This window comes from Mustela erminea, chromosome 1 (genome assembly GCF_009829155.1).
Source record: "Mustela erminea isolate mMusErm1 chromosome 1, mMusErm1.Pri, whole genome shotgun sequence".
Taxonomy (NCBI): Eukaryota; Metazoa; Chordata; class Mammalia; order Carnivora; family Mustelidae; genus Mustela; species Mustela erminea.
The window spans coordinates 14,463,384-14,476,843 of record NC_045614.1 but is presented as its reverse complement, the minus strand read 5'-3'; the positions used below and the strand labels follow the sequence as shown (position 1 = coordinate 14,476,843).

Below are 13,460 nucleotides of genomic sequence, written 5' to 3'. Positions count from 1 at the left end.
TCTTTCTGCCTGCCTCACTGCCTACCCGTGATCTCTCTGTCAAATAAATAAATAAAATCTTTAAAAAAAAAAAAAAAAGGATTTTATTTATTTATTTATTTTAAGATTTTATTTATTTATTTGACAGACAGAGATCACAAGTAGGCAGAGAGGCAGGCAGAGATAGAGGAGGAAGCAGGCTCCCCGCTGAGCAGAGAGCCCTATGTGGGGCTCCATCCCAGAACCCTGAGACCATGACCTGAGCCGAAGGCAGAGGCTTAGCCCACTGAGTCACCCAGGCACCCTGGGTTTTATTTATTTGAGATAGAGAAAGAGCCCAGACGGAGAGTGAAAGGGAGAAACAGATCGACTGGGGCTCCACCCCAGGACCCTGGGATCGTGGCCTGAGTTGAAGGCAGATGGTTAACCAACTGACACACCCAGGCGTCCCTAAATAAATAAAATCTTAAAAATAAATAAATAAAAAAGAATTACCACCTTCCCAGCTTGCTTCTCACTTTTATTTTCCTCTGCATGGCTTCTTCTACCTGTCCCCTATTTTCCCGGTAGATCCTGCACATCGCTGGTTTCTCCAATGGCTACAAGAAGCTCATGAGGACCAGGCTTTTTGTCTGTTTTGTTCAGATAAAAACTGTGTGCCTGGCACACAGTAGGTGCTTCATAAAGGTTTGTGGAAAAAGATGAATGAGTCTTTCCTTCTCAGTTCATAGAGCACTATCATTTTGTTTTTATGACTCTGAGACACGCCCCCCCCATGGATGAGCTGTTTTTCACCTACCCAACCCCTTAGGTTGCTTCCCTCCCCCCATAACAACAATGTTACAGTGAATCATCTCTTAGCTGTGCTATCTTTTTGTCTTCCCTCTTTTTAAATGGTGCAAAAGACACTTAACAAAAAATTTACCATTTTAGCCATTTTATAGTGAACAATCCAGTGTTTTGCAAGTACCACCAATATCTAGTTCCAGAACATTTCCATTGTCCCAACTGGAAACCCTGTCCCCAGGAGCGGACCCTTCCCACCCCCCTCCGGCTCTTCCCCAGCCCCTGGCAACCACTAGTCCCGCTTTCTGTCCTCATGGATTTGCCTGTTCTGGACGTTTCCTGTCAATGGAGTCACAGGCTATGTGGTCTTTTGTGTCTGGCTTCTCTCGCTCAGTGTTGTTTTCAAAGTTCATCCATGATGTAGCGCGTGTAAGGGCTTCGTCCTTTTCTATGGCTGAGTAACATTACACTGTATGTCCATTTACTGCTGCCCTTGTCGCTTTGTAAACATCAAGTTATTCAGGAGTGTCCCAGAACTGGGCTGCTGGGTTAGCAGGCACAAGTGTTTGTAACTCTGGTGGCCTGTGTCATTGTGCCTTCCACTGGGACAGGGCCCCAGATGCTCCTGCAGCAGGGCACGGGGCTGCCACTGTCCCCACAGCCCCTCCAGCACCAAACATTATCACGCTTTTGAAGTTTTACCAATCTAAAGGGGAAAAACACACACAGTACCCCAGAGTCGTGCTTTGTAATTTTTCTGTGCGGAGTGTGTACCTTTGGGTGTGTTGGATCAAAGATTTGCAACTTTCTATAAAGTCTCAGTTCAAAACCTTTGGTGAATTCCTCTGAGCTCGAAGATGTAGAGGGGCAGAGTTTGAGGAGAGGGGAAATCGTGGGGGAGTGGACTTCCACTTCCCACAGTCAGGGAGAAGGCTCTAGCATTTATCCCATTTTACAGGTGTGGAAACTGAGGCACAGAGTGGTTGAAGTTGCATTGTGAGCAGGGTCCGGGATGGATTTGAACCTGGTGGGCCTGATGTCAGGACCCCGGTGAGGCTGAGACCCTCTCCAGGCCCTTAATCTCCTCCTTAATCTACTTTTCTTACTGCCGCTTAGGTCTGATTCAGGCCCCCCTCCTCCTCTGGGACTCTGGTTTCCTCCCCAGGTTCCCCATCTCTAGACACCAGGCTCACTCCAGAGGAATCTTACAACACAGTACCCCTCCACTGCTCACACATCTTCCTTGGCTCCCCATGGCCCTGGAAATAACATCCCAGTCTTCAGCCTGGCTTCTGAGGCCAGCATTGCCCACCCCCTGCCCACACCACCATCTCGTCCTCTTAGCCCGGCCACTCCAGCCGCTCCACTCCTCAACACACAGTTCCAGGGGCCTGCTCTCTCGAGCTGTGGGGGGGCTTTGCTCCTGTTGTACTTCTGCCTGGAATCTTCCTTGCATTTGTTTCTGTCAGCTACTGTGTGACTCATCCTCCAAGCCCCAGACTCAACCGTCTCGTTCCCCAGGGCACCCTCCTCACAGCCCCCTCCAGCATGGAGGCATCCCTGTACCAGAACAGAAGCTCTGAGGCTGTGGGGGAGGCTAGCAGCTTGGAGAGTCAAAGGCAGGTTTTAGGAATCCTCAGCAAAACCCCACTCACGTGTTGATGCCCCAATTCTAATGCTTCCTCCTCCAGGAAGCCTTCCAGGACTGTGTCCCTCTCTTGGACCTGATTGACTCCACTGGACAGGGTGTGTCTGGTGTGTGTCTAGCTCTGTCCACTCGGAGGACTCGGTGCTCCCGCAGAACCTGGTCGTACAGAGGCCTTTTGGAAGTCCAGCCTGGGTGATTGTAGAATGAACACAGAATGCACGGGCTGGGCGTCAACCGAGCTGACACCAGGAAGCGAGTTGATGAGGTAGCAGTCGGTTGGTTGGGGTATTAATGGGGGACATTTAGTCACTGGGTTCCAGCAAAAGAGAAGCAGGTCGCCCCTCCCCCTCCCGTGAGAATCCTGGGCCTCAGGCCTTGCAGGGGGGCGGGTCTCAGTGTCTTCATTCTTCCCCTCAGCATTGCACCCGGACACCAGTTCCTCTTCCCTGAGTCGCTGGGTGCAGATCCTGAGGAGAACCCCGGACCACAGCAGATCCACGGAGGGTGCCAACCACTTCAGCCCCCACGTCCAGGTGAGCCACCACGCAGCCCCTCCCGCCCCAGATCCTTCCAGCACCGCCGAGGCAAGAGCGTGGCAGTGGGACCAGAACGGACGCGCTAGAACTTGGGTCCGGGAAGGGACCTCAAGCCAGACTGGAGGGGCTTCCTTACTGCAGCCCCGTCCAACCCCAGCCCGAGACTCCCAGCACCCCGCAGTTTTCTGTGAAACAATTAGCGCGGCCCCCTGCAGGCCGTTTCCGGGGCAACCTCTTATTTTGCATATGGTCCCGTCTTGACCAATGAGGGCGCCTGAAATATTAGTGATGGGGGGTGGGGGGGAAGGGAAGACTTAACCAGAAGGGACTCCATTGGGAGAAGGGGAGGGGCTGACTGGACCGGGTTTTCCTGCTTTCCAGCACCATCAGGCACCGGGATTATGTACCCATTCCCCAGAGGGGGCGACTGAAGCCAGAGGCTAGAGCCAACCAGAGGGGCGCCAAGCGAGGGCCCGCGTTTTACCATTTCAGAAACAGCCTGGGCCACTCTGAGATGATAGTAATAACAATAAGAATAATAATAAAACACAGGAGGTGAGGGTGAGGTGACCACAGGCTAAGGTCCGGGCCTGGATTCTGGTGTCTCTGCCTAGGTTGCTTGAATGGGGGGCTCCCTGGCGTGGATGCTGTTGTTGCCACTGCTGCTGCAGGATCCAGGCAGCCAAGCATTTTCCTGCAACGTGTCGTCTGGGAACATGGACTGGAACACAGAGTTCAAAGACACATGCCTGAATTTCAGTGGCCAAGGCCTCAGACTGCCCCAGAACCAGTCTCTGCAGGCCAGGAGCCTGCTCCACCTTATCCTGTCTGGGAATGGTCTTCGAGAGCTACCACCACTCTTCTTTAAACTGCTGGGAAACCTGAGTGTCCTCGATGTGACGAACAACCCACTGGACCGCGTGGATGGGGAGCTGGCCCTGCGCTGTACGCTTGACCTGAAGGCTGACTGCAGCTGTGTCCTAGTATCCTGGCACCAGATCCGACAGGACAACTGCTCTGGCTGGCTACCTCTCCAGTGCAGGGACACAGCTACTGGTGGCTGGCACAATGTCTCCTCCTTCCTGGAGGCTGGCTGCCCCCCTGGCCTATCCTTATCGGTCATCGGGGCACTGGTGGCCAGTGGGAGCCTGCTCCTGGGGCTCACCATTGCTGGCCTAGTGCTGGCCTGGAGACTCTGGGGCCGTGGGAGGATCAGTAAACGGGACGTGAACAAAACAAGGGCTGCTCAGGATGGTTCTCGGTCTGGCTCTGGCAAGCAGCCGAGATACAGTAGCCGGGGCCTCAGCCCTAAGCCCCCAGCAGCAGCCGTGCCCAGACCCTGCACCCCTGACTATGAGAATGTGTTCGTGGGCCAGCCAGCTGCCGGGCACCAGTGGGCCGAACATGGGTGAGTGATTCAGATCTGTCTGTAAGACTCTGGCCCAGATGGCCGGGGTTCAAATCCTGGTGCCATCTCTTGTAAGCCAGTCGATTTACCTCAGTGCCTCCGTTTTCTCATCTGTAAAATGGGGATAATAACAGCCCCCACCTAATAGAGTTGGGATAAGAATTAAGCGAGTTCCTGTATATGAGACAAGTTTCCTCCTTCGTGACCTGCAAACTTGAGTTTCTGGTGGCCAAGGATGGGGAGAGAGGAAGCAAGTGTTCTAGGCAGAGTAGGGGCTTTGCAGAAGTAGTCGGTGGCCTGGGCTTAGATCCTGTGTGACCCAGGGCTATCTCTGAGCCTCTCTTTCAGTCTCTGTAAAATGGGGACAGCTCCCCTTTCCACATATCCCTTTGACACTAGAGAGGCTCAGAAAGCTGTGTCCTTCTCTCCCCCACAAAGCCCTGATACCTCCAGACTTGGCTGGACTTAGCTGGATGGGTTCAGCTTTTCCAGGTTGGGTGAGGGAATGAAAGGAGTTGCTGCAGGAGGCAACCCCCACAGGGGTGAAGGCCTGGAGGTGGGAGAGAATGGAGACTCTTCTGTGAATCAGTTTGAGAAGGCAAGACCTGAGAGCTGAGGCTAGAGGGCCTGGGAGAATCCAGGCAGGAATGGAACAGAGTCATGGATGGGTGTGGGTAGGGGAATCCACAAAGTGGGGAGGCTGGTGGGAAGCTGTGGGTGAGAAATGAGAGGATATGGAAAGCAGATGCAAATAGGGCTCAAAGGCAGAAGTGGCCTGGAGGAGGGAGTCGAATACACTCATCTCCCTAAGGCATCTTGGGCTGTGATGCTCACTTCTGCCTCAATGTCACCAAAGCCTCAGGATCAGTCTCCACCAAAGGCATTGTTTAGAACGGGATCTGTCATTCTCACCCTACTTGTACCAATGGAGGCTCTGGGAGGCAGGGGAGTGACTGGCCCAAAAACATAGCAAATTTGAGGCAAGTATGAGTTTGGTTTCTACTCTTTTTTATTTGTGGACAAGCTTTTATGTGTTTGGGTTGGTTTTTTTCTTAAAAAATGAGTAGTTGCTGGGTACAAGTTACCCAGTAGAGAATAGAGTTAGAATGTTCTAGAAGCAGGAGAGTTTTTTTGGGGGGGGTGGAGGGGTTAAGAGGATGTTCTTCTCTGCCATATACAGTTAGACATCACTAAGAAGCTATCTTCTCCTACACCAATTCTATGGATTCAGAAACTAAGACTCCAATTTGTTTTTGTATCGAGGTCACAGGTCACAAAGTCTCTTGTTTTAGAGAATCTAATGAAAACAACTCCCAGCTGAAAGGGCACTGGTTTGGCCCTAGCCACTGTGTGCATGTCTTTGGTGTGACCAGAGCTTCTGATTTTTGAAAAGGAAACTGAAAAATTAGAGTTAAGATTAAAAAAAAAAAAAAATCTAGACGTCAATGTAAAAAGTGAGCAACTATCTCAACTTTAAGGAAGGAAACAATTCAACCATGGGCTTGAGGTCCTCGGACCAGAGCATTACAATGCTGAATCCATGGAATCTTCCCTGAATCCCTGGCCCCCACCTCTTCTCCTCAGACAAAGTTGGGAGGCTGGGAGAATACCGCCGTGTGCCTCAGTTTCCTCCTATGTAAATACTAGGAGGGGACTCAGGCACCCAGAGCTTTCTTTGCCTCTCAAAGCTGACGTGCCTACCCCTAAGAGCCCCCCTCCTCCTGTCTATCCGTCTCCCCAGGGCTCACCCAACAGAGGATAGCGACTTCTACATGAACTACGAGGGCCCGGACCATGCCTCCCAGCCTGTCTACTGCAACCTGCAGTCATTGCGCAAGATCCCGCTGGATGAGGAGGAGTATGTGATCCCTGGGCGCTGAGCCTCTGATGCCCTGACCTCCAGCCTGCTGCCTTCTATGTGACTTTGGGGCATTCTGACTCTTCCCTGGCCTCAGTCTTCCCACCTGAGGAATGGGGACAGGGAAGGACCGTCGCTGAGGCCCCAGGGAGGTTCTTCAGCTCCCTCTCCAGCCCCTGCTCTGCTTCTCAGTTCCTTAAGCTGCTGGAAGGGGAAGAGGAGAGGCTCCGGTATGGCGACAGGAGGGGTCAGTTCGTGAACTCTGTCATCACCCTTGGTGTGCAGACTGAGCTTAATAAATGCCGTAGGGCTCACAAAGCTGCTGGCTCAGGGCAAGTGGGTTCTTTGAGGTGGGGATTCCCTAAGCTCCCCAAGCCAGATTCTCTGATTCCCGAATTGTTCCCCACTCTTGGTCCGTCCCCTCTGTCCCTTTCAGGCCCTGTTCCCAGCCATTTGGTACCCCGGCTCAGCTCCCAGGGCAGCCCACACCAGCCCCAAGGGATCATTATAACTTATGAATGGGACTGTGCCCCTCCCCTGCTCACACACCCTCCGTGGCTCCCCATTATCCTCCCCCAGGACTTCAGCCTGGTGGTTGAGGCCTGCGTAATTCTGCCCTACTCACCTCACTATCACTACCCTCTTCTGTTCTTCTGGTCTAGGCCTCCTCACCATCCAGCCCACCTCACTCCTGAAATTTCCATTTGCCCATGCCATTCCTTTTGCCCAGAATGCCATCTCCTTCCATTTTTTTCTCACTCTTAAACATCTTTTTTTTTTTTTTTAAAGATTTTATTTATTTATTTGACAGAGATCACAAGTAGACAGAGAGGCAGGCAGAGAGAGAGAGAGAGAGAGAGAGAGAGAAGCAGGCTCCCTGCTGAGCAGAGAGCCCGATGCGGGATTTGATCCCAGGACCCTGAGATCATGACCTGAACCCATTGAGCCACCCAGGCGCCCTCACTCTTAAACATCTTAATACAGATGCAGAACCCTGGTCTGAGTGTCAGAAGGCATGGGTCCAAGTCTGGACTCTGCCACTAACAGGCCCTTAGTTTCCGCATCTGTACAACAGGCAACTAGTCGCTGTAGCTGCTTTAGCTTAATAAGCTGAGATGTCTTAACTCATCCTTCAAGGCCAGGTTCAATGCCACTCTACTGAGGCCTTTCTCGGTTCCTCCTCAGGCAGAGTTAATCACTCCCAGAGCTCTGTGTATTTCAGGACTTTTTTCCAAACTCGTGCCTCAGCTGGGTTTCCTGTCAGGGGCTCCCAGCCTGGCTCCTGTCAATCCTCCAGTATAGGCGAGACAGCTGGACACGGACACCCTCGGTCCTGAAAGGTTAAGCCTGGGCTGGAGGGAGGGATGGGGCCAAGGGCTCCAGAGGGAGACAAACGAAAGAGTTTGGAAAAGGCTGTGCATAAGAAGGAAACATGGAGTGGGTTTTGAAGGATGTGTAAGTGTTTGAGAAGTGGAGAGGACACGAATACTGGGCAGGGGGACCAGCTTGGTAAATTGCAACTAGAGATATGAAAAGGCACACCGCTATTACAATGTTCAGCAAAGGCAACAGCTGATATCTGGGGAGATGCTTACAGGGCATCTGTTAGCTTTGGGGGACCCTGGAATTGAGCTTAATTTTGAGCCTTTCTTGGGTTCCCCAGAACTTGGGAATGATCTGAGGTGGGAGAGGGAACCTGTAAGGGTCTTTAGCTTCCTTGAACCCCTGCGTCCCCACCCTAGACACTGTTATAATGCCCACTATTGTCCCTGATCATTTCCCTTCTTCACCTCCAGGGTAAATCAGATCCCAGCCCTCCCCAGCTCCCAACCCTTCACATCTACCCTTGGCTCTTCAAACATACCCACACCCCTCACCACCACCGGTGGATTCTGGCCCCCACCCACCCCACTGGCCCCATCTTCAACAGTTTTGCCTCTGAACACTGAGCTCATTTCCACCCCAGGGCCTTTGCACCTGCTGTTCTGACTTCCACAAATGCCCATTCCCCACCTGTCCCCCGAGTCCTGTTCTTCCTCCAGGTCTCGGTTCAGATGTCACCACCGCCCCCCATCTACATCACCTCTTCTCTCATTAATGCATTCCCCAGGTTGACTCCTCAGCACAATTCCTACCACAATCCACCACCTTCTTAGTATTTCTCTTTGTACTCACTTGTCTTCCTCACTCAACTGGCTCAGATGGAATGCTTTTGCCTGTCTTGTTCCTCCTGTGTCCTCAGTGGCCCAGTCAAGGTCTGGCACAAAGCTGTCATTTGCTGAATACATTCAGGGGTACTTACAATCATTCAGGTCTGCCTCTGGGTGGCAGCATTCACAGGCTACACACCTCACTCACTGCTGCAAGCAGGTCCCCCAGGCCCCATAACCTTTCCCTCCGGAGATTCTCAGGGTGGACAGGCAGGTGGGTGTGGGGAGGGGGCGGACCTGGCACATCTCGGGGATTCCAAGATCCTAAGTAGAAAGACTAGATAAAATGGGAGATGCCATGTGCATGAAAATGTTCTTCACAACATATCTATTTCCTCCCCCCCCCTTTTTTTTTTCTTTTTTAACTGACTGCTTGGAGTTACTTTTCCACTTGGTGCAGGGCACCCAGTTATGGGGTGTCAGGAGAGCATGCATGTGGCTTGGATAGTGAAGAGTGGGGTTCTCTCAACTTCCTTTTTGGTGTTTTGCTGTTTTGATATTAAAAAAAAAAAAGAAGAAAAAAAAACTGCTTCTGCTTGCTGCAGCCGGCCTTGTCTGGGGGAGGGGAGGTGAAGAGAGGGGAAGGGCTCTGATGAGCCCAGCGCTGCCTGAGGCCTGGTGGCCCGGGTGGCCACAGGACTGGGGTGGGGAGTTGGCTTTGCCAGGCTGGCCACGGAGCTGCTTCCTCATGGCTTCCAGAACCAAGTCACAGGTGATTCTGTTTCTGGAGGCCTGGAGAGATCCTGAGAGTTCTGGGGACTCTAACACTGAAGCCATGTATGGGAGAGTGGACTTCCTGAAAAAAAAGCTCGCCCACCAGTGACCCTGGTCAGCTCTGGGGAGACCAGGGTGCTGAGGGATGGCTTCCCCAGGGTACTCTGCACTTCCGCGTGAGCTGTGGCTGAAAATGGATCACAGATAGCGCTGGTAATGACCATGGGTGGTGACCAGTGAGCAGCTAGAGGGGATGGCTGCCATGCTGTCGCTTGTGGACTGGTGCAAACCAAGCACAGGCAGAGCCCCATAACTCCCAGCTGTCCTAGCTGCACAGGCGGTGCCCCCCACACCACCCTTGCTCTTTTTAAATGAAAGAATAGAGGTACCATTAACATGGAGGGAGATGCCCCAAATAGAAGTGATGGGACTCTTCTGGGTTGGAGGCAACATCACACACGATACACTTGGCTGCAGATGGACATGACTCGGGCTGCCTGTATTTGGAAAGGTGACTCCAATGCAGAGAGAGGCAGAAGGACAGTAAGAGACAGGTGCCCTGTAAGAACTGAGGCCAGGGAAGAACGCCTAGGTGGCTCAGTGGATTAAGCTCTACCTTCAGCTTGGGTCATAGTCTCAGGGTCCTGGAATCGAGCCCCCAATAGGGCTCTAAGAACTGAGGCCAGGGAGGGGAAGATTCCTCCCAAGGTCACCAGCTCCATCCTGAACACCACGGGGTTCAGGTCAAACACCTTCACTTTTATTACCACAGTTTTAAATAAGCGCACACCGTCAGACTAGCCCTCCCCAGCCCTCCAGTCCCCACAGAGAGCATCCCAATAAATTAATAATAAATACAAACTTATAAATACAGAGGTGTGGGAAGGGGGGGTTGACAGCAGAGGTGGTATCTCAGGTCCCACAAGCCCATTCGACAGACAAGGATCTCTGAGGTCGCTTCCATTGCTCACGAGCCGTAAGTAAAAGACCAGCACCGCTCATACACAGTGGCAGTCCTTGGCTACGAGATCGTCGAAGGGCGTAAGCGACACGCGACCGTCGCTGTCTTGGTGCAGGAGCACCACCGGCTCATAGCTGGCGGGCACGCAGCATGGCGCAGGCGCGGCGTCGGGATTCAGGCCGTGCAGGCGCGCCTGCATCTGCGCGTGCGTGTTAGCCGACCGGAACTGGCTTGGGCACGCGCCAATACACATGCGCACGTCTAGCTCGCGAGGCGCCACCACCCAGTTGGCCCAACCCAAGTCCTCGAGCGACGCGCGCAGGCTTTGCAGGCGGCAACAGCGTCCCTCCCCGAGGGGGCAACCGTCTCCGGCGTGCGCATGCGCGTCGCGGCGCCCCCTGGCCGCGCTTGGCCGCCAATGCAGCTCAAGCTGGGGACGTGCGGAAGGTAACGTTGCTCGCAACCTGTTCAACCGAGGCAGCAGTCGTAGGTGTAGTGCGGAGGCCCTGGAACCTCCAAGGCTGAGCTGACGTTGCAGCGGCCGAGTCACGTCCCACGAGCTGGGCTCCGTCGGCGACAGCCTGAGCAGCGCCTGATGCAGGCGGGAGGTTGCGGGGAGCCCCTCGGTCAGGTCCGCCAGGGCGATGCGCAGGTGCAGGTGGCCGCCCGGTCCCAGTCGCACTGAGGAAGAGAGGAAAGCCAGTCAACCACGGGCCAACTGTGCGCCAGGCGCGGAGTGCCCATTTCCTCCCACGCGCCAGGCAGCATCCCACCTCAGGGCCTTTGCACAAGCTGCTTCCTCTTCCAAGCACACTATTCCCCTGACTGTCAGCATGGCAGGCTACATATCCCCCCAGCCTGCCTAAAATAGGCACTGCCTTATTTTCTTTTATTTCATTGTGTATCATTTCATCTCCCCTCCTGAATCCCCTCAGGGATTTCTGTTTGCCTGGTTACCATCATGTCTGGCATACAGTAGGTATTTAGAAAATACTTGATGAAATTAGGGCACCTAGGTGGCTCAGTCGGCTAAACCTCTGCCTTTAGCTCCCATCGTGATCCCAGGGTCCTCGGATGGAGCCCCATGTCAGGCTTCCTGCTCAGCTGGGAGACTGCTTCTCCATCTCCCTCTGCCCCTCCCTAGCCCTGCTTGTGCTCTTTCTCTCTCTCTCTCTCTCAAATAAATAAAACTAAAAAAAAAAAAAAAAAACCAACCAACCAAACAAACAAACAAAAACTTGCAGGATTAATGTCTACATGATATTTAGAGGGACTAAAATCCAAACACTGGTTCTGCCTCTTGTGGCAGTCAAAAACATTTCACTGAAGGCCTACTAAGTGCTGGGGCTAGCTACTTTGTTTTCAACGCTGTGCGTCTTGGTTTCCATATATGAAAATGAAGGATATCTGGATCCCCAGGATTCTCAGGGCCCTAGGCTGGTGCAGGTGTTGGAGATACTTCGGGGACTAGGGTTTGAGGGTCCTGGACTCACTAGGCTCAGAAAGGACAAGAAGAAGATTACCTGGAGTCTCATAGCTCTAGTAGGATTAGGGTGCCATAGTAACGCTCCCTTCTGGCCTGACACTCCTCCCCTAACCCCTCCCACTTTCTAGCATAACCCAGATCTCCTTCTGCCCTCTCTTCCCCCTAGACCCTCTGTGGATGGCAAGAGAATATCTCCTCCCTCTCTAAGGCACATGCCACATGCGACTTGAGCGATGCCGTGTCAAGGGATTGCATCAGATCTGGAACAAGTACAGGCACATTCCGTCTACCCCTGGGCTATGCTGCTCTCCTCTGCTCCCCCCACCCCTCTTGTCCACTCTGCTGGCTCCCCTGCACCCACTCTCCTGGATTGTACGCCCTCCCCCAACCCTCACATCCAAGGATAAGTCCCCCCCCGCCCCACACACACACCCTGCCGCCAGACTTTGTCTCAGGGCATTCCAGTCTCTGTGAGATTTCAGAAGCATCCCTGGCTTCTCTGAGCCTCAGTTTCCCCATCTGCAATCTGTAACATCTCACTTTGGCCAAGCCTCACCTTGTCTTGGCATAAACCAGGCCACCAGCCTCCCATCAGCCCCAACGGGAGCTGTTCTTGTCTGTTTCACAGATGGGGAAACAGAGGCTCGGTGGCAGGCCTGGGCCCCTAGGACTCAGAACCACTGGTTAGATGATGGTAGCTGCCTAGGGGACAGAGGTCTCTTAGATTTCACTCACGCTTTGGAGTGAGTATCCGGACTGGAGCTGTAAGGTTGAGGTCAGAGTTTGAATCACCCCAGCTTTGGTTCAACCGCAGCCTGGTCTGCAGGTGTTCGTAGTGTTTCCGAAACTCCTGGGCTCTGGAGATGTCCGTACTGGAGTGTGCATCTGAGGGTCCTGGAAAGGCTGGGAGGCGCTCCTGGGCCAGAGACAGGGCACCTCCCGAAGGCAGCCACGAGAACATCAGCAGCACTGGCAGCATGGGTGAGGAGTGTGGTGCCCTTGTCCAGCTGTGCCGAACTAGCTGAGCTCTGAACTGAGACACCGGACGCTGCTGGACTGGCCTTTATAACCCCCGGACTTTGTCCGCCCCCGCCTGCCTGGTCCCTTCCGCCCTGGGTGCAGAGTAAACACTCCGGGGACCATAGTTGGCTGAGTCTTGGGCTGCTTTTCAGGGGGAGGCCCTTCTGGGGGGATTTCTCCTGGAGAAGCAGGGGTACCCTCCCCCTAGAAGCCTCTCTGAACCTCAGTATCCTCTTCTATGAGATAGGGACTTCCAGCTTGGTGGGCTGGTGGAAAGAATGCTTTTGTGAAAAAAAAAAAAAAAAGACTTAATTAGCTACCAACTATATGCTAAATTCCACAGCAGCACCTTAAGTGGTGGTGTTCTCCCTCATGGGATTCTTGCTCTCCCTTCTTGATTAGGACCAAAGACTGAAGATGTTGAAAAACAAAGGAAGCAGAGGAGAAAAGGACAGGAAGAGCTAGAAAATACAACCTAAATCAAGTCAGTCCTCTCCATCCTGTCTCCGTTTCTTCATCTGGAAAATGAGAACTGAGTCTTTCAAGTTCAAATGAGGTAGAAGGGACAGGGCCAGATACATAGGAGGTATGTAGTTAACTGGGTGTGTTTGCAGTCACTCATCCTTAGCTGGAACTCCAGCTAAGTTAAGTTAGAACTTAACTTAGGGGAACTCCTACTTGTTCCTCAAAACCCTACTCAAAAAACCCCTTCTCTGACACTACCTTCCCAGGCTCAGCTGGGTGCTCCCAACCCCTATCCTTTCCCCCAGCCCAGCCTTGACCTCACAGCCCTGGGCATGTCTGTGCTTGGCTCTGTCTGCCCCAGACTGGAGGGAGGCCCTTAGCCAGAGCTG

The 13,460-nt window shown here is 53.1% G+C and overlaps 2 protein-coding genes and 1 long non-coding RNA gene across 3 annotated transcripts; 2 read left to right on the top strand and 1 right to left on the bottom strand.

Moving 5' to 3' along the window:
- Positions 1-2,830: 2,830 nt before the first annotated feature.
- LRRC25 (leucine rich repeat containing 25) lies at positions 2,831-6,534 on the top strand. The gene is made up of 3 exons (XM_032316114.1): positions 2,831-2,946; positions 3,564-4,357; positions 6,099-6,534. Exons 2-3 carry the CDS (start codon positions 3,573-3,575, stop codon positions 6,235-6,237), a joined length of 924 nt encoding a protein of 307 aa, XP_032172005.1. The 5' UTR covers positions 2,831-2,946; positions 3,564-3,572; the 3' UTR covers positions 6,238-6,534.
- Positions 6,535-9,788: 3,254 nt separating this feature from the next.
- GDF15 (growth differentiation factor 15) lies at positions 9,789-13,101 on the bottom strand. Its single transcript, XM_032316122.1, has 2 exons — positions 12,322-13,101; positions 9,789-10,781 (listed from the first exon to the last, which is right to left on the bottom strand). The coding sequence occupies exons 1-2, from the start codon at positions 12,563-12,565 to the stop codon at positions 10,138-10,140; spliced, it is 888 nt and encodes a 295-aa protein (XP_032172013.1). The 5' UTR covers positions 12,566-13,101; the 3' UTR covers positions 9,789-10,137.
- On the top strand, positions 10,455-13,111 carry LOC116575047. Its single transcript, XR_004279576.1, has 3 exons — positions 10,455-10,547; positions 11,753-11,855; positions 13,009-13,111. It is a non-coding gene; the product is annotated as an uncharacterized LOC116575047 (long non-coding RNA).
- Positions 13,112-13,460: the final 349 nt, after the last annotated feature.

Coding starts and splice junctions, on each gene's coding strand:
- LRRC25 (XM_032316114.1), top strand. CDS start 3,573: ATGGGGGGCTCCCTGGCGTGGATGCTGTTGTTGCCACTGCTGCTGCAG. Junction 4,358..6,098: donor CACCAGTGGGCCGAACATGG/GTGAGTGATTCA, acceptor CCGTCTCCCCAG/GGCTCACCCAACAGAGGATA.
- GDF15 (XM_032316122.1), bottom strand. CDS start 12,565: ATGCTGCCAGTGCTGCTGATGTTCTCGTGGCTGCCTTCGGGAGGTGCC. Junction 10,782..12,321: donor CCGGATACTCACTCCAAAGC/GTGAGTGAAATC, acceptor TCTCTTCCTCAG/TGCGACTGGGACCGGGCGGC.